General features: G+C 36.7%; 1 protein-coding gene across 1 annotated transcript; it reads right to left on the bottom strand.

Moving 5' to 3' along the window:
• Positions 1-13,070: 13,070 nt before the first annotated feature.
• On the bottom strand, positions 13,071-18,312 carry LOC105200910 (opsin, blue-sensitive). The gene is made up of 8 exons (XM_011168715.3): positions 17,610-18,312; positions 16,035-16,226; positions 14,892-15,107; positions 14,484-14,614; positions 14,002-14,174; positions 13,748-13,905; positions 13,581-13,676; positions 13,071-13,425 (listed from the first exon to the last, which is right to left on the bottom strand). The coding sequence occupies exons 1-8, from the start codon at positions 17,669-17,671 to the stop codon at positions 13,317-13,319; spliced, it is 1,137 nt and encodes a 378-aa protein (XP_011167017.2). The 5' UTR covers positions 17,672-18,312; the 3' UTR covers positions 13,071-13,316.
• Between the last annotated feature and the right edge of the window lie 1,417 nt (positions 18,313-19,729).

Raw genomic sequence — 19,729 nt, 5'->3', positions numbered from 1 at the left:
ATCTTTTTCAAAGAGTTCTGTGTACAAAAAAATATTTTTCCTACAGTTCTCAACATATTAAAGCGCCTTACGAAGAGTTGCGGTCGATTTCGATATTAGTTAATCAACAAAAAATTAATAACTTCCGAAAAAGCCGATTTTCCGCTTATTTAGGTGAGATGCTAGTCTTTTTCGAAGAATTCTGTGCACGAAAAACTTTTTGGAAGGCATTTAAATACGTTCAGAACTGGAGAAAAAATATTTTTTTGTAGACGGAACTTTATTATGTAATATTATAAAATATATATTTTGTACAAATTTTTTTTTTTAATTTAATAAACTATGTTAAACGCTAGAACTCTTTCTAGAACTCATGTAGAACTATAGATCTTTTAAAATCTTACCAGAATTATTTGACCAGAAAAATGACGCAGGACGAACTGAGACGCTGCGTGAACCTGTCGTCTCACTTTGTGCTATGCGTTTTTTTTGTCTTTAAAGACCAGAACTATTTGTTTTATCTATCAGAAACTGTAGAACTATTGAAAATAAACCCAGAACTGTCAATGTTTAGTGAGTTTCCACCAAATGATATGCCAGCTTCACACACAGCAATAAACAGGTACATGAATTGTTCATTTAACTTTTCGTAATCACACTTCTTGAAAGTTCCGTAATGGCTACACCGGAGTCAAAATAATTTCAGCGCATTAACTGGTTGTTGTATTCACAGTTTTTAATCTTTGAAGTAAAATACTGAACATCTTTTAAACAAAAAATTATAGAAATACAGCGGTATTATAATTAAAAATTTTAATCGTAACATATTTTAAAAATCTCGAAAGTAAACATTTTTGAAAAATAAGCTTTACTAAAAAAAAAAATCATAATTTTTTATTTTTTATAAAAGAGAATTAATTTAGAAATGTAAAGCCTCAAACATTTTTTCGGAGTCAAATTAACCACGAAGAATTAACTATAAAAGCCATAGAAAAACGTAAACAATAAGTCATATATAGTAAGGATATCAACATGTCAGATTTGCTTACTTCCTAAGTTTTACTGCTAAAGTTTTTTTGTGTACTGTGGCCTTAAGGCACAATTCCTGCTTCGTTGTTACATCTACGGATGATAATTATTTGTCTAACCATATTCGAGTAACAAGCGCTCGCTGTTTGCTTTTTTTTGCAACTATGCGACGTACACTGTTTACATATACGCATTGTTATTTTGTTTACGTTTACGCAAACATTTGAGCCAACTTGCAGTGACGCGCACCGCTCCGTGGATCACCATAGATCAATGTGGATCATCGCATTTTACAACTCGAGACGCGATCGCGCTATACGTGACTAAACAGTGAAATTCAGTTATCGTCTCTGCGGAGAGCTAGGAAACGCGGAACGCGATTTTCTGTCTAATTAAAGACGATCGGTTTGTGACAATTAATGTATCGAGACGATAGCTTTCTGTTGAAGTAAATATCTCGGCATCGCATTTATTAATAAGTACACACGACGTTATTAATATATAATTCATCATGAATTTAAGCACTTGTCAGGGTGCACATGGAAAATGCATGTGTATGCATTCGATATGTGCATAAATTTATGCGTTAAACCATTAATGACTCTGTGCGTACGGTCATAATTAAACCTGTGTTTTAATATTTGTCAGCCGCACAAATTCGTTCATACGTCGGCTGGCTTTCAAAATTCGTTATTCGAATTTTGCCGTTTCGCAAGATATCGCAACGACAAATTATATTTTTGTGCAATTTTTTAGCGTTATTCTAACATTTTTCGTAACATAATAAAGTGCACGTGTCGTGTCGCGAAAAGTGTCGTTATTATGAAAATTAGTTTGCGCGCAATTATAATATTAATCGGTTTCAAACAAACGTGGGTTAGGTGAATGCAAAGAATTATGAGAAAAAGAAGACTTAGAAGACATTAAGCAAGGACGATGCAATTATGGTGATTATAAATCTTATTACTCAAGTATCAGATATTATTTATTACGTAAATATTATTAAATTTTCCTTTTTATAAAAATAAAAATAATTTTGGTAAATTATGTACTTTTTTTAAAGTATTTATTAAAAGAAAAAATCAATTGATTCTTTTAAATTAATTCAAATACGTGCGAGTATTATACACACACAAACCAATATATAATTTCTGATATTAAAATTTGTATCATTTAATTCAAATAGGAAATTAGACGAATAAATTTTCACACAATTGCGAATTTCATAAATATAACTACATACTAAATTCGTTCATTATTTTATGGAAAATATGCAGATATGGTTAAATTTGTAATGTTTTGTAAACGTAATTTTGAAAATCTATAACGTATGTGATCTTTATATAAATGAATAAATTTAATTTTAATATTTTTATTTTCTACTTACATATTTTTTTGTTTTTTAAATTTTTATTTTTGCATTTTACAAAAAAAATACTGTTAAGAAATCAAATCAGTTTATTCTCCTCACGCATTAATTTTCAGGTGAAAACTAACTTCAAGTAGCAGTAGTTTAATGTATTGTATTTTAATGTAGCGCAAAATAATCGAAGGAAAAATTATATAACAGCTCTTAAAGTAAATCTAAATTTTATTTTGTTATTTATACATAAGTGATATAAAGAAAAATATATAAAAATTAAATAAAATTTTATATTTATTTCAAGATTTTTATAAGTTGCTAAATATTTTTCTAATTAACTAATTAAACTTAATTAAATTCCTCGTACCGGTTATATTTTACTGAGTATTTTCCAATTATTAAAAATTGTAATACTATATTTTAGAGAATAAATTAAATCAGAAATTTGAAATACGAAAATACTGAAGTTATAATAGATCTTAAGTTATAAACGATTAACCATTACAAGTGAAAATTGGCTAATGATATTTTTTCCATTTCTCTTTTTTTTTTAATTTATGATCGAGAAATTTGAATTATATATGGTTTATAATCATTATTATTTAAAAAATTTTATATCTGAGAAATAAAAACTGATATAATTTAATAAATTAATTTTACAACAGAGAAATGAGAATATACTCTATGATCTTTATTTTTACATCTCTGAAAAATTATGTGATTTTAATAAATCCGAGAAAAATAAGTATCGTCTCATTTTTTGTGAAGTGTCGAGTCATTTCTATTTAGTAAAATCATAAGAAAAATTCTTTATTAATTGATAGAAATTATAGAAATTTGTTTCTGTCTGACAGCATTTGACAATTTGAAATAATAAATTAAGATATGCATAAAATATATTTACGATAAAATTGGCAGTTATTCGATGTTACATTTCAAATAAATGTTAGATTTAAATTCAGTATTATGATACTCCATGCATTGAAATTGATTTCAAATGCCAGAAACAGAATATCAGGCGCGAATGTTTCACAAAGCATTAAATAATTCGTAGAGGCAATCGACCGGACACTTTTGATATGTTTTTCTTTCATGGCAAATGAATGTATATACGTTACAATACCCGTAGGACGCCACACTGCCATTTTCGCAATGATATTCGAACAAATAAGTGACGCGAATCGTTCCATAAGGTATAACGATAATTATTCTTCAAAATGAAATTATCAAGAACAGTTAGCGATTACCAAATCATATGTTTGAAAAAATTTTGCAACTAAAAATTTTTAAATATAGCAAAGCAGTAGTTATATGTTGAAAAAAATATTCGTTTAATTTATTTATTACAAAAATTTAAAGCCGGACGTTAAGAGAAGAGAGAGTTATAAATTACTGCTTTAACGTGATATATTTATGACTAAAAATTATTTTTTAAACAATCCTCGCATATATTTCTCAAATACGAATTTATTTTGCATTTGACTTCTTGCTGCTATAAATACAATTCATCTGTTATTTTCAGCGCGAGATAAAATTAAGCGAGTGATTTAAGAGACGATAAGTTACATTGGATAGAATATTCTACACCTATTCTTCGTAAAATGTTTCAATGTAAAGAAATGATCAATATTCGTTGTTTATTTTTAGAAGTATTTATTTTCATTGACCATACCCTTTGCTAAGTACAATCTTGATTAGGGGAAAGCCCAACGACAGGAAAGTTAAAGACGCAAACATAAGAGAAAGAATATGGGACAGAGAATAAGGAACAGTTCATTATGTTGAATAATGATATATCGTATTATACAAAGTATCGTACGATCGAAGTTATTTGCGTTTTCGTGAAAATTGGGAGTTCTACGGAACTGACAATTCGGTTGAGCGAAGAGCAAAGGTTGAGAGAAGAGCGATGAATAAATCGATTTTTATATATCATGAACGAAATTCTGCTTGTTCTCTCTGTAATCAAATTGTTTCTTTAAATAATTCATAAAATAACGCTCCGGAAAGTTAAACGTAATCGGAAGAAGAGATATTATTGATCGAAGTAAATTTTGGTGTCTAATAATAATTTTGCATGAATTATATAATTTCCAACTCATGCAATCTCTTATTGCCGATTATTTGCCGATCTTGATACAGTCTTAAAAACGATGCATGAAATGATACTTTTCGCAATGAATTCTTCATTATTCCCACTCTAAGATGCTCATTAGTATCATTATTATTAAGCTGCTTGTCAATTTAATAATATTGATCTGTGATATCAAAGGAAAGTTGTCAATACCACCAAGACCGACAAATAATCAGCGCGCAGTTCGCATGAGCTTATGTTTCATGTTTTCGTTGATTTGCAATTAATATTGTTTGATGCAGAAGAGTCTTACAAAACCTGAAGAAGCCTGAGAGGAGGAGGAGGCCTAGGACAGGCATCGGGCGCCGGCGGAGCAACTTTGCGGTGAGTTTTATTTTTCATTTGTGCAAAATTAGCCATTCTTTATTTGGACCATTTTATTTCAAACTTGAGAGTAATTATTAGAGAGAAAGATATTTTTAAAACACTTAAAAAGATTCACAAAATTTATTTTTATGATTGCTTTTTTCTAAAATTATTTTCACAGATATTTAAAAACTGAAAATGAATAAAAAATTCAACGCACATAATTATTAGCTTTTGGAAAATTATTTCCTGCATTATTTTAATTTGAATGTTACATTTGTATGTTACAGAATCATTATTGTCAACGTTACAGTACCTCCGCTGTTGCGCATCAATCGGTGAGTGATAAATGAACTTTTTTATTAACATAATAGACCTATGGCTAAAGGAACGATAACGCGATTATTTGAAATAAAAGGGATTTTCTAATTGTTTAATACCAACAAGAGGCTGTTCATTCAGAAAATAAGAAATATATTAGATTTTATACGCGCAATCGATCGTAGTCCATTCAACATATTAAATTTACGTATAGGGACGCAATTATTAAAATTATACTTATTAACGTGTAGAACAGTGATAATTATAAAGCATTCGTATGGCACTGGATATCATGTAAATTATGCGTATCGCAATTGAATATTGTATTGTCAATCGATTTATTCGCCGTGTTCGTTAGCGTGAATATTAGATTTATCTTTTTAGACAAAGTTAACTTACACACACGTCATGACTTTATCTACATTTTTTTACGCGATACATTTTTTTTACAAAATATTTGAATGATTGATGTATTTTTGTGATTGAAAGATTTATAATCGAAATTTATTAATGATTTTTTTCTCACGTTACTTAAAAGCTTAGTGAGCTCCATAATATTGCAAAATAAAGTAATAAATATTGATTGTTTTTTTTCAATGATATAATAGTGCAAAAATTATTTTGAATATTTTGTATTACATTTCAAACAGTTTCTACGTTGGTAAAATATTTTGCATGTGTAAGTAACTTGATTATATACCATGTTTTGAAATATGTTTTCATATTTTTTTATATTTTGTAATATTATATTCTACAAATTCTACACGAAAAATGAAAAAAAATAAACATATATTAAAAAAAGAACCACCGATTGAATCGATGGCGATGTCGGAGAGTATATAGTTGGTACATTTTTATCAGATAAAGCTTTGACAACTAATTTCAAAAATATTGATTTAAAAATTTGATGATAAAGTCAACCAAGATATTTAATCGCAATTATTTGATACAAACAAAGTAGCCTATATATGGAAGTCAGATCGCGAACACATTTTTCTAAATATATAATGAAAAATGTAATAAAATATGTAATTATATCAAGAATTTCATGCAATCATATTTTGACAATTATTTGTGTCACCATAATTAAACTCATGATGATTGAATTTTATTTGTATGATTTATTAAAAGAAAAATCACAACAACGTTTCATTTATTAAAATCATACAACTTTGTTCCTTTCAAGATATAAATGTTTGTAGTAAAAGTAAACTAAGAAATTAATTTACATAAATGCTTTTTTAATTAACGCACTGTCATTTACGTGGCACTAAAATGATGTAAGCCACTCCTTGTATCGTCTCGTTTCCCGTTGCGGTAATGACAAATATCAAGGGACATGAAACGCGATTCGCTGTGAACAAGTAGTGATTATCAGCGCGATTAATTATTATTTGCGATAAACGACGTAATATAGATGAAAAATTGAAAAATAAAATCAGCAAAGCAATGAAAATCAATATCATCCGAACTGTGAGAATCGATAATGGATGACACGTTTTGGTACACGTGTACGGATTTGAATGCGCGAATTCCATATCATTTTCTATCGGTATCTGTTCGCAATTACGAATAGGGATCTTATTCGTTTCTATTCGCATTGTATTTGTTGCGATTTCTAATATCATTTATCTGATTTTAATTATTTATAATTCGTAAAGTGTTATTGATTTTGAGCATTCGATTATTAGGAGATTTTTCACTCCAATTGTTTTTTAGAATATACTGTGAAAATATTGGGTGATGGATACTCTGTTTAAATATTTCTTACAAACGGTTATTTTGTGAGTAAATTTTATCAGTTAAATCCGTACGCGAGAATAATACAAACAGAAGAATTCCGTATATTCACGCGAAAAAAAAGGCTAAAAAGTATTGAACTTACGCTCGATTTGCAAGGCTCCCAGGTGTTTCTAACATATGGAAATAACATACCAGATCGTGAAAGCGCTGCGTAAACAGTATGTAAGCATAGCGCTTTTTCTATATTATTCGTAGCTGCAGATTTGCAATTAAATGGAATTTTTTCAATTTTGCGGTGAATAAACATACCTATCTTTCGTTTTCAATCGTCCGTATCCCCATTCGCCGAAGCTACCAATTTTTACGCAAACCAACCTTTCTACTTTGTTCCTTATTATAACGCATAAAAATTCGTTATACCGGATGGACACAATGCCAGGAAGCGAGAAGCGGAAAATGTGATATGACGAGCAATCTGTGACGATTATGTTTACCCTCGTAATTATATCGTGGAAACCTCGGGCCCGCGCAGAAATTAATTGCGGCCACGCGTTACCGGAAGCCGAAGTAATTCGTATCAGTGCACGGTCGTCGGTTAGGTTCCCGTAGTTGTGCGCATATCGGCCCGATATGACAGGTGAAACATGGTCGATAGCAGTCCCTTACGTTTGTAATAGCGGCGCAGCACCGCGTGCGAGTGCGCCATCGGACGGAATGTAGGCTTGGCCGCCGTGGATGTACCGTGTGCGTGAACCACGCAATCCAGATTGTCGCAGTCAGTAGTTTACCGTAATACCCGGCCAGCCGGTGTAATCGACTCGATAGAGTCGGTGTGCACCACTAGAGCCCACGTTGGTGAGCGTGTCGACGGGGATACGTTTGTTACATTACATCTTCACGTTGCATCATGATATTAACGAGAAGCGATGTTCTGCGAGGGTGTGGCGCACTATGCTAATAATATCTTCTGCTTAGTGAAACTGTGACAATTGGATATTAATAATCAATAATTTTCTGTACAAGTAACGACGTGCGTACAACGTACCGACTGTTCTGTATATATTTAAATTACAAATAGATTTTACACTTTAGTATCAATTGCTTTTATATGTATACTTGTTGAATGAAAATAAAAAGGAACGCATTTATGTCGTAATCAAAACGTAAAATATTCGGAAATTTAAGAAATGTTTAAAATATTGCAATTCTTAAGTCTAACAATAATTTTGTCAGAGTTGCTTAATGGGTAATTTGATTAATTAAATTTTCCTTTACTATCGACGTTACACGTGAGATTACATAATCTAGAAGAGGCAACGAATCTCTAACCCAGAATTAATTAACTCGGGCTGTCGGTGTACCTCGATCTTCATGTGCATAGCTCGATAGAACTGAAGGTATACACTTGCGAGGAGAAGAAAAAGTCACGGATTCATTTCACAGACGACTTCCGAAGCATGACGTTTGACTATTAAGCATGTATCATGTATTTATAATCGTATATACTTTTTCATTATCGCGATCCGGAATAATGACCACACATAATTTTAAACTAAAGATACGTAATCGATAAGCCGGAATAGCGCGTATATAAAAGAGAGAACGTAATTCTACGGCGAGTAACACGATAGCCGCGCATAGACTAAAGTTCGGGCGCTAATGAGCACCGCGATTAAGCAAATTTATTCCGTTTGTATCCGGCGGAGGGATATATATCGTTTTTGCCTAAAAGCGCTGACCATATGAAACCGCTGCGGCGGGCGGTTTACGTCGCGATCGGAATCGAAATACGGTATCCATTAATTATGTACAAATTAATAATAATATGTATATTGTCACGTCATTAGGTGCTACGCATTGTATATTTAATAATGCTACCGTTGTGCATTTGTCCTTCATAGTGTCAACTTCGCTCATATTCATTCGGGAGAGGCATGCGGTGAATGTACTGACGCGATTATTATTCAGATAATCGCAACGCCGCATATACGAACAGTCAGTAAGTATTGCATACGCGAATCGAGTTCGATTTCTAGCTCAAACGTATTCGGATTCTTGAAATAATTATAAATTTTCGTTCGGACATTGTTCCATTTGCGTTCCTTCCACTGAACAGTCCAGTTCTCATGCACTTATAATATTATCATTAAAATACGAAATCCATATCGACGGGTACGACGATAAGTTTTTTCTCCGGTGCAACGGGAATCGACCATCGATTATTCGATGTAGCGGATGAATTTCTATTTAATCATCGGCGTCATGGGAAACGGACGTCATTGGTGGGGCGATGGCGGATGGGAGCGCACAGAGAATAACGGAAGTTACAGAAGGGGATAGTGCGATAATAAATATGCCCAGCGCCGGCAGCCATAAATCCCGCGTAATTGAATTTTCAACATCCATAACTGGCCGTCGCTCGGCGCGACCTCAGGAAATAGGACGGAACGGGACGTATCTTGAACGGGAGTTAGATGATTCCATTCCGCTTTCGAAAGGCGCGGTTCTCTCGCTTCTTTTTGCCCCCGCGCTCTCCGCCGCAATAGACAGAACGGCAATCGATTCCACGACGTTCGCAGTCGGGGACTATTTTTAATTCGTCTTCCAGATCGAGTCGTCGCGGTGCAACGCGACGCGGCCACCTTTCTCCCTTCGCTCTTTCTTCTTCTTTCCCTCGACTCTCTCGACGAGCGACGGGCTCCTTTGACAGCGAACATCTAATCAAGGATTTTCTCGATTCTTGAGTCTCCGTTCTGCCGAACTCTATAGCTATAACGTTCTTCCTCTCCACTATCTCCTCGCTTTTCCCCTTTGGTTCGGCTCCACCTTTTTCCTACCACTCTTCTCATTCTTCTTCGCGCTCGGCGCCGTCGCTGTCTTCGCGCCGTTGTCGTCGTCGTCGTCGTCGTCGTTGTCGTCGTCGTCGCCGCCGCGCAGACTTGGCGCGGAAAACTTTGATTGTACGTAAGTCGAAAGCGGCTGGGAACGAAAAAAGAACGCTCGGAAAATCGTGGGGTGGTGGCCGCCCGTCGGTCGTCTTGTCGCACGATGGGATTTCTGCTGATTGGAAATCCTGTCATTCAATGGCCCGCATATATATTTCCCGGTAGACTGCACCGACCGGTCGACGTGACGACGACAAACGCGCTTTCGTAAAAAGCCAGAGCGACGGAGGGGTAAGGGTGGCAGGATAAGAGTAGAAGTCGCGTTTTGTGCGTTCTGTGTTGTCGTTTTGTGCTGAGATCGGAAACTTTTCCCTTTAACTATGTTAGTTGATGTTCCGGTTTTTCTCGCTGGTGAACTTCACTCTCTACGCGAATAAACTTGTTCCGATACGTCCAATCTCTTCGGTATTTTATAATGTCGACGCGCCGCGTGCGCGATTTACTTTCATCATAATGAAAACGAAGCCAGTTCTATCCTCAAAGAATCGATCGCGTACGCTGGTCGGTAGAGCCACCGTTACCCACCACCGCGATAACAGCCGGAGATCCGGGGGGATACCGTGACGTCAGAGATTATGATAAGCCCTTCTAGCGGTGAGAAACAAATGACGTACTAACTGCATATTAACCAAACTACCCGAGCTGTCTGTGAAGCCCGCCTACTGCCCAATGATCCGCGTTCACGATTCACTGCCGTTTCACGAACTGGACTAAACTTTCTCGACCAATGGCGAACGCGTCGGGCACGTAATCATCTTGTCTTCCCTGATGGATTAGGATACCCAGCGATGGAAACAATTATCGACGCACCAATTGACCAAGATTAGCCGAAATTATCATACGTTCAATGAGCATCTTTTTGTGTCAACCCTATCCGAAATCGCCCTAATCATTCCGCGGAGTGATGCATGCAAAAATTCGACGGAAGATTCATTTTAGAGTTTCACAAACGAGAGATGGAAAGATGACGTACCGCGAAAAGTCAGTATTATTCCGCCTTAATCTTCCGTAGAAGCTACGCTCGCAGTCAAAGTCTTGGAACAAGTGCAGCGCGGCGCGCTCTTTGGCGAATAAAAATATTACTCTGGCACAATGTTCTTCTGGAAAGAGAACGCGATTCTTTCTAGGCTCCGTCCGTCAGATTTCAAAGTTCCTCGCTGCGCTTCGGTAGTTGTACATATTTCACGAGACCGAGTCGCTCCGCGTATTCATGGAGCAATGTTTCTTGCTCGCAAGAAAGTTAGACAGTAAGTTAGCACGCTGTCGCGCGTTATTCATTACCTTTGTTCCTTCTGCGATCGTCTCGCAGACAATCGCGAGAAAAAATACGTTGGTGCAGTATCCAAGATCAACCGAGCTTACTTCGCCGGTTTTATGGTATTCTTTCAAAGTTGAATGTTTAGACGATCAGCTTTTACGTTGATTATTTTCCCGCGATATGCTTCACGCTCTTAATGGCAGTTTTCAATTATTATTACATTAAATAAGAATCAATTTTATCGATTAATACACAGTGAAAAAAAAATGTCCCAGAAAGTCCACTCTAAATTTTTTGTTAAAATAACTCAAAAGTAAGTTATTAAGTTAAAATAAGAGTCATTTTAACTTAACTTTTGAGTTATTTTAACTTAAAGTTTAGAGTGGACTTTTTGAGACAAAAGTGTTAAATTAGCATTTTATTTTTTACAATGTATCGAGAATTGAGTTTACAGTGAGAGAGAATGCGATTTTTTTACGCGAAAGAAACATGTATGTAAAATTGACTAGAATAAGATCAATACTACCAAATAAAATTTAAACTTTACACAGAAAGATTCTGAGGATAATTTGAGGCATATGGGAGATAACAGATACGGAACAACTGACTTTTTTGCGAAAGTTATATATTCCAAGAACATACTTTGTGACATACATGGAGCGCTATCGAGATTTTCTACGAACGCTATGCTCATATAGCGTATCACTTTCCCTCGGTAAGAAGGGAGCGTGCGGGGTGAGTCAGGGGATCGAGATAACGAGGGAGTAAGGAGATCCTCTCAATTTTTCTGTAACAAGCGCGCCCAAAGGCTGTCTCGTAAAAAAGGATACGTTTCGTCAGTGATATTAGCGCATAAAAGAAAGGACGTATTATGCGTGAATCTTTAAGCTAGTACAAAACTTTCGTGCAAGAAAACGGCGTTCGAATTACCGCGCACGAGAAGGCCACAATCTGCTTTTACGTTACGGTATCAGCTACCGAGCTTATCATGGACAACTAATTCGATTGCGTGATAAAAGTTGGACGATCAACGACTACCAGAAGCCTCGGTCTCCTCACAAGCGAGCAATTTCTCAGCCGGAGTTGATTTGTAGGACAATATTTTTCCCGGACTAAAAGATAACACATAAACGCGAACGTGCTGTGGTATTCTTCAGAGCTGTCTTCGAGCCGTGCTCGCCTTTTTTCCTTCGCTCTACTCCTCTCTCGCTCTCGCTCTCCTCACCGACTTTTCTTTTCTATCCGGGCTTCCTCCGCGCTTCAGGTGGCACGTGACCTCGTTCCGAGATAAGACAATGTTTCTCCACTCTTGGTGGACAGAAAGAGATCTCTATCCACTTCTGCTCACCCGATAGATAAGTCGCTCTTCGGCCACGGATGGATAGAAAATCTACACCATCTCAAACGACTGATTCGTGATCCTTGACTTGATCTTTAGAATGTCGATAGAAGAGTTATGTTCAAGAACTATCAAAGTGTTCTATTTACAACTTTTCTATGTCGAATACGATCTACGGAAAAACTTCTTAGAAATTAAAATATTTTATTTAACTCTAAATTGTGTTAATAATTGTCTTAAGAATTGCAAAGTACAATATTACGGAAATGTAAATATAAGATAATCAGAGTTCTTGATATTCATTGATAATATTTAAAGATCAATAGCAATACAGTTTTAGTTTAGAAGCTTTAATTTTTATTTCAATAAATTTTATAGTTAATGCTCCTAATTGTAGCTATTTTTCACCATTAATAAACGCGAGACAAATAAGTAATTAGCCACGAAATGCTTTGAAATTTTTAATCCAAGATCAATAAAAAACAGCCCAGGCTCGACCTGGATGGCAGCACAGAACGAACCTCCGTACTCTGCCATCTCTTATGGAGCGCGGGAAGCATGATGCAGTGGCAAATAATTAAAAAAAAATTTAATTGCATCAAAGTTGCAGCTATTATTGACGAAGGGTTGAGAGGAAAATGAAAAAAATATTATTTTCTCATATTTGCTCTAATTATATTTGTAGTAACAGATTGATATGCATAAACTAAACAAGTTTTTTTTTTATTTACATAGTCTTTTAAAATGGAATTTTCATCTAGCTATCTTTTCAATTAGATTTGTTTTAAAAAAATGAAAATATCTAGGCGACTGGTCGAAGTTGCATTTGTGGTAGGAATGCAAATGCGATCGATCGATATCCTCTCGACAGCAGTTAATGACGTTGATCAACAATGAGATTACGTTTCTTCCGTATTTATTTTCTCCGTCTGCGCCGACACGATATCCTCGGCTATTTCTTCTCGAATTCCCATCCATTTGCAGCGCTTTACCAGTTCTTGTCGATACCTGTACGCACGCATTTTTTTCTATTGCTCAATCGAAATATTACAATTATTTATCCCGGAATTATCTTTTGAACTCGTCAAAATTACAACAATTGCGCTGTATTTTATCAAATCTCGTTAGAAATGAGAAAATGCTAAGGATATAAAACACATTACCTAGGATGATTGATTGCATATATCCACGGATCGATGCACGACACAATCTTGGCAAATATGGCTGGTAACATAGTTGACAGCGGAGTAAGTATTTCGCTGTAACATAAATAAATTAAATTGGACGCAGAAGAGAAAGACTTCTTGAAAAAATATTTTCAAAATTTTACCGATTTCCATAGGCTCCAATTAAAGCGACAGTCGCATACGGTGTCCATGCAAGAATAAAAAGGAAGAAAATCGTAAATGCGGTTTTCGCGATTCTGATCTCAACGCTCCTCTCTTTTTCTTGATTCGACACGAGCGATTTGACATTCATCTTTTTAGCCTGCGTACACACAAAATGCGACAAAATAAGTTTATTTCATCACGATGTTGAAACTCAAGCTCAGTTTTTCACACGAATCACAAAATTTCTGCTTACTTGATCGCGAAGCATTTTTTCGTGAGCGCAAATAGACTTCAGCAGTTGCGAATAAAAGTATATAATTAGCAACATAGGAAGAACGTATGCCCAGAAGAATATCGTTATTACGAATGCCTTTGTGTCCTTGTCGTCCGTGAGATAATCGAAGCTACATGTGGTGAGAAAACCCTCTGAAAATTGTACGATGTTTACTGAACATTCTATTTCGAGGAAATGTTTATTTTCTACAAAATTAGATAATAAAATTATCCTGAAATACGTTATATCTTAAATTCAAAAACTAGTAAAGTAAATTATATTTGAAAAGAAAATGTAAATTAATTTTGTAAAATTAGAATATGGAGCTTAAATACGGAAATTAAATTTTACTAAATCTCATTACTAGAATGAAATTTTATTACCTTACTTTATTAACTCTATTACTTTATTAAATTTTATTACCTTCCTAAAGACACAAAAATGACTAAAGAAATCTTTACCTGCCACATATCGACCCCATAGTCCTGTCATGGGCAATATCGAGAATGGTAATGCCCAAAACCACGTAAACAGAGTAAGCACCATAGCTTGTTTCCCACTTAGTCTACCATCAATCGGATAGCTAATTGTTCTGTAATATCAAAATGTGTAATAAAAAACAGTTACAGTCCCGTCGTTATTATCGGTTATAAATTGCTTACAAATCCCGAGAAATGTTCACTAGATCGTAAAATTTTGTCTTCCTAGATCTGTTATCGCTATTATCGACATACTCATTTACGACAATGCACAAGTCGTTAAATTTTACTGAGCGTGTTGACATTTTTGCGATTGTTCAATAATAATTCCCATAAAAATTTGCTTGGTAATAATAAAAATGGTCAAAGTCGGATGTGGCGCGTGCCAACCTGTATCGATCGAAAGCGATCGCCGCGTTGGTGATCGCTTGTCCCATTCCGGAAATCGCACCGAACAAAGCATACACATCGCATCCGGTCTCCCAACCAATCGTTCGCTCCAGGAAGCTGTTTATGATTAGCATAGGCATCTCCATTGCCATCAGTAGGTCGAACACGGCCAAATTCAAGATAAATATGTTTGATGGTGTCCTCAGTGATTTCGATCTAGATATTAATATATCAATACAAATATGTCAGGAAATGCATTGATTAATTTTAAGAAAATTTTTTTAACAAGATACACAGAATGCGGTATTTCCTATAGTACGTCACAGAAACGGTGTCGAAGCGATTCAGTTTCACGTATAAAGATGGCGACAGCACCAGTATTTTGACGGTTTTACGAACATCCCCCGTGTATAGGGATGATTCTTATAGTTATTTGAGTTTTTACATATTTACGTACACATTTTTGCGAAAGATTTTTGCGAAACAGTTAAAAAAATAAAAGCAAAGCAATTTAATTTAGCAAGAATAGAATAATAAGAATAGAAACAAGAGTTTTGCGTGTCTTTGAGTAGAAGCGCAAGATAAATTTATCTTTATTCTTTATCTTTTTCTTCTTTCCCTTAAAAACAGCATCACAAATATTTGCGATATCAATTGTGTAAATTAAAAATAAACATCTAATGCAGAATTAAGAACATAAAGATTGGAAATAGTTATCTCTAATTATTTTATATTGAGCATCAACAAAATTACAATCAGTATTGCGCTGTTGTCAGTCGGGTTCTTAAACTACATTGTTTATAATTCTTGTAATCTTCAATATTTAACCCTTTGTAAGCACACACATTTTTACTTATTTTGTAGGCGTACTGGGTCTTTTTTATTCAGTTCAATTTTTTATACTGTTCTAGGTTTCTAAAGATCTAAAAAATTCAAGATTACTTTTCAACCTGTTTTAGATTACTAAATAGTTGTTTAACTCAAATGTTAATATTATTATTTAATAAAAATTGAAATTTCTTCAGAGAAATTAGAAATTCGGTCTGGTTAAAAAAAGATCCAGTGTGATTATGACTTAATTGAGCTCTCTTTGATATATTAATTCGATTTGTTCTATAAAATTTTCTTAAATACTAAACTTACGTGCTAAAAATCCAAATAACGATACCGTTCCCGACGAGGGACAGCATCAGGAGCAAAAGGTAAATGAATGCGAAGGCGACGTGCCATAATCTTTCAGGCGGGAGAAATGAGTGCCAATGTGGATGCACGAGGTCCGCGTGTTCGGCGGGAAAGTTCCACCCTAGAAAGCGTTCTTGCAGCGGCTGTACATCTCTGTTATTTAAAAATACACCGGCTAATCAATATTTAATTACGGAGTTATTGAAATTTGCGAACTCTCCAACCGCGACGAATAAAGCTTCTATAAATTAAATAATGAAAGCTTATATTGTTCGTTCAAATTCAGCGGATTTGATTCTCTCAGAATTTTAATCCAGTGTTTAATTATCGTGATGGTTAATGTTAACTGAAAAAAATCTTGCAAAATACTTTGCGAGGCAAAAACTGATTTTAAATTTGACAAAGAATCCATCATGATAATTAACGTCAAATACTCGGAATAGAATACTCGGAAAGTTGCTCCAAGATAAGAAACGTGATTATTTATGTAAGACTTGTTTTAGCGCAAAAAATTATTTTATTTTTATTAAATTTGATCAAAACGCGATAAAGCAAAGTCCCGAATCGCTATCTGCGGAGATTAAACGGGCAATCAAGTATTTCCATAAGACCTATGAGGGTAATTTCTGTCGCTTCCTTCGTGACCGGCATTATTACTCCGTCACGACATCGCAAATGTAAAGGTTGTAGGACAAATAGCTTTCGCGTCGACGATAAGAATTGCGACTTTCCCGAGTAAGACGACCCGCAAATTCGCTACATCGATTGCAGTGCGACGCGACGCAACGTGGACGTGATCCATTTACGCGCGGCAAATTCGTCCGATGATAAAATCGCCGCCGATACGATCGAAGGGGCATAACGTCACGAAAAATTTCGACGCGCTGTCGAGTACGAGTGAACTCGAACAATATACATTAATCTGATATATCCGAGGCTTGTATCGGATGAATAATATTTGAAATCTCATCCGCGTGCAGCCGATATTATATATAATATTATTATCGTAGCATTGTTATCTTCATTGTTGCACCACCAGCGGCTATTTGGAAAAAAAAGAAAAACAAGATTCTCATTCATCGCGCAGAATATGACGCGCTTTCATGTACGGCGAGCATTAATAGTGATGAGCTGCTCCACGTGCATGCACTATTGGTGAATTAAATCCGGCTGTGCGCTAATTGGGATGTCGAGTGATTATTAGTCTTGCCAGCTTATCGAAAGATCGAAGTAACAGTCTAGCGCCATAATGCGTGCATGATTTGATAGCCTGTCTATTCTCCGGCCGTAAGAGCTCCGTAAGCCTTCCCTTATCGTATCGCGATCTTATTCGCGAATGAAACGCATCTACGTTGCGAGCGTTGTGTACTATGCGCTCGCTGCCGAGAACTTTCGTGCTTCTCGCTCGCTCCGGCTTTCGCTCTACATTCTCCCTCGCGTCGCGAATATAACTAGCGGCGCTTCGCAGCCGCCACACAATGTCGGATGATTATGAGGAGAACGGTACGGAAACACACGTTATAGCGCCACACCTACCTGACTCTGCCGGTGAAAGCCAATGGCCCGGCCACGATACCACTACCATTGTGCATCAACATCCTTCGACGTAAGTCGAGTCGCGGGCTGACAAGTGCACGGTCGATGCACCGTTTGATGCAACCCCCCCTCCCCCCTGCTGAAGTTTGCCGGCTGGTTTTCCGAGTTAACTCGCGAACATGAACGATCGGACGAACGCCACCGATACGTGGGACGATTTTTCTCCTTTATCTCGCGGTCTGACTGACTTGCCGGTGCTTGGCACGGACGACGACGAATCCCTGGACGAGATGTACACTTTAAAGCCGTACGTAATAGCCGGTGAGAGGTTCCTAGATTGAAGTGAGACGCGGCGCGAAGAGATGGGCGTACGTTCCGCAACTCACTTGTCCGGCCGCACCGTTATCGCTCCCTTTTATACGTCCACGACATTTCGGATCGAGGATAGCGTGCTGGCTGAGAGCTTAATTCGATTTGCGATTTACCGAATGCGAGAAACCTTTCGCTCGGGCCCGAAGCTCGTCTGTCACGCGACCGATCCTCGCCGCGCGATCTCTCTCCTCTCCTCTCCTTCTCTGTACACGTCGTCACGTTTTCTCTCCTAATGTATCGTAATCTCTATTCAAGGCTACTCGATTTGTCATTTTGTGCACGGCGCGGCGCGGCGTCGACATTGGGACTCCTCGCGAGCACGCGACAGTGAAGCTTTAACGAACTTATTGGCAAAAAATCAATGCATTATATATTATTACGAACCCTGACTGCGGTTTGAAGACGCGAGGTAAATTAATTTCCGTGCAAGAGACCTCTCGCGAGAAGCTAAGTCGGCTCATTAATAAATCAGCGTACTTATCCTCCTCCAACTGGGTAATATAATGTGGCCTGCAAATATCCGCTTCTGACGGAACGGAAGGTGTTAAATAGCGAAGCGTTGGTTTAAAAAAAATCGATTTCCGATATAATAAAATGCAATTTACAGAAGCGCGGTCGTTCGCCTCGAGTTAATTAAATTTCCAATATAGATCCTAATCGATATTTTATTACACCTTATCGCGATACAGCCGCGTACACCCCGGATATGGACCATGGCCGCAGAATGCAACGCGACCGATGGGAAAATTCGAGAATAAGCGCGGATGCGTTTTCCGTCACACCGCGAGCTCGCAGTCGGCCACAGAGCTTTTTCACTCTCGCGGTTACTATTACTGGCGATACGCGTGGGAAATTCATCTCGAGGAGTGCATCCGATATACGGCCGTGCAAACGACGGCTTCGCGTTTTCACCGCTCTGTCCTCGTTCGTCCCGTTCGCGACCGCAGCCTTCACGCATTCACTGGATTAAATCATAAAATTGTCCCGGAACGGTTGCGAAATTCCGCTGATTTACGAGCGTGACTCTCGTGACTACCCTCCTCACTCGCGCAGGTACTCGCGATAGCCGCGTTATCCACCTACTCGTTGGCAGTCATCGGCGAATCCGCTTAGGCTGTCCCGCATGAATTCCCCACTTGTTATCGACCATCTCGATAAAGATGATTCGAACGGAAGGAAAAATTCTGTCATCGGAAACACGTGATATAGGCTAGGAAGCAGAGTGGAAATGGAAACTCTCTCTCTTTTTCCTCTTTTTTCTCTTTTTTTCTATCTCACTCACTCATTCTCTCTCTGGTAGTCACGTCAAGCGAGATAAAAGAATAATAGCAAATCGCATTCTTTCTTTTTTTCGTGTTCTAGCTGCATTAATCTACTTTTACAAAAAATCCGTTTTCAAATTAGTTATTTTTCTTTCTACTTATTTAATTTCCAATAATAAATATAATTTTTGCGCAAATCAGAAAAGGAATAAAATAGGCGCGCCGTTCTTCATTTGCTGACGAGCAGAGTAAAGCCGAGGGAATATGAAGCATCGCTCGGCAACGCAAAGAGAGCGAGCATGGCGGCGCTTTTTCACGATTCACCGGCTATATTTACGAGCAGCGTTCGCCCATGTAATTCGCGCAACTTATAAAGCACCACCACCATTGTCTGTGATGGAAATTCAGCGGAAAGATTGGATGACAAACAATGGGCCTAGCCCGGCCAGATTATGACAACAATGAGCGCAACGAACGACGCAACGA

Source organism: Solenopsis invicta, chromosome 6 (assembly GCF_016802725.1).
Source record: "Solenopsis invicta isolate M01_SB chromosome 6, UNIL_Sinv_3.0, whole genome shotgun sequence".
NCBI classification, from domain to species: domain Eukaryota; kingdom Metazoa; phylum Arthropoda; class Insecta; order Hymenoptera; family Formicidae; genus Solenopsis; species Solenopsis invicta.
Note: the sequence above shows the minus strand (reverse complement) of the source record. Positions and strands in the feature narration are given on the sequence as shown.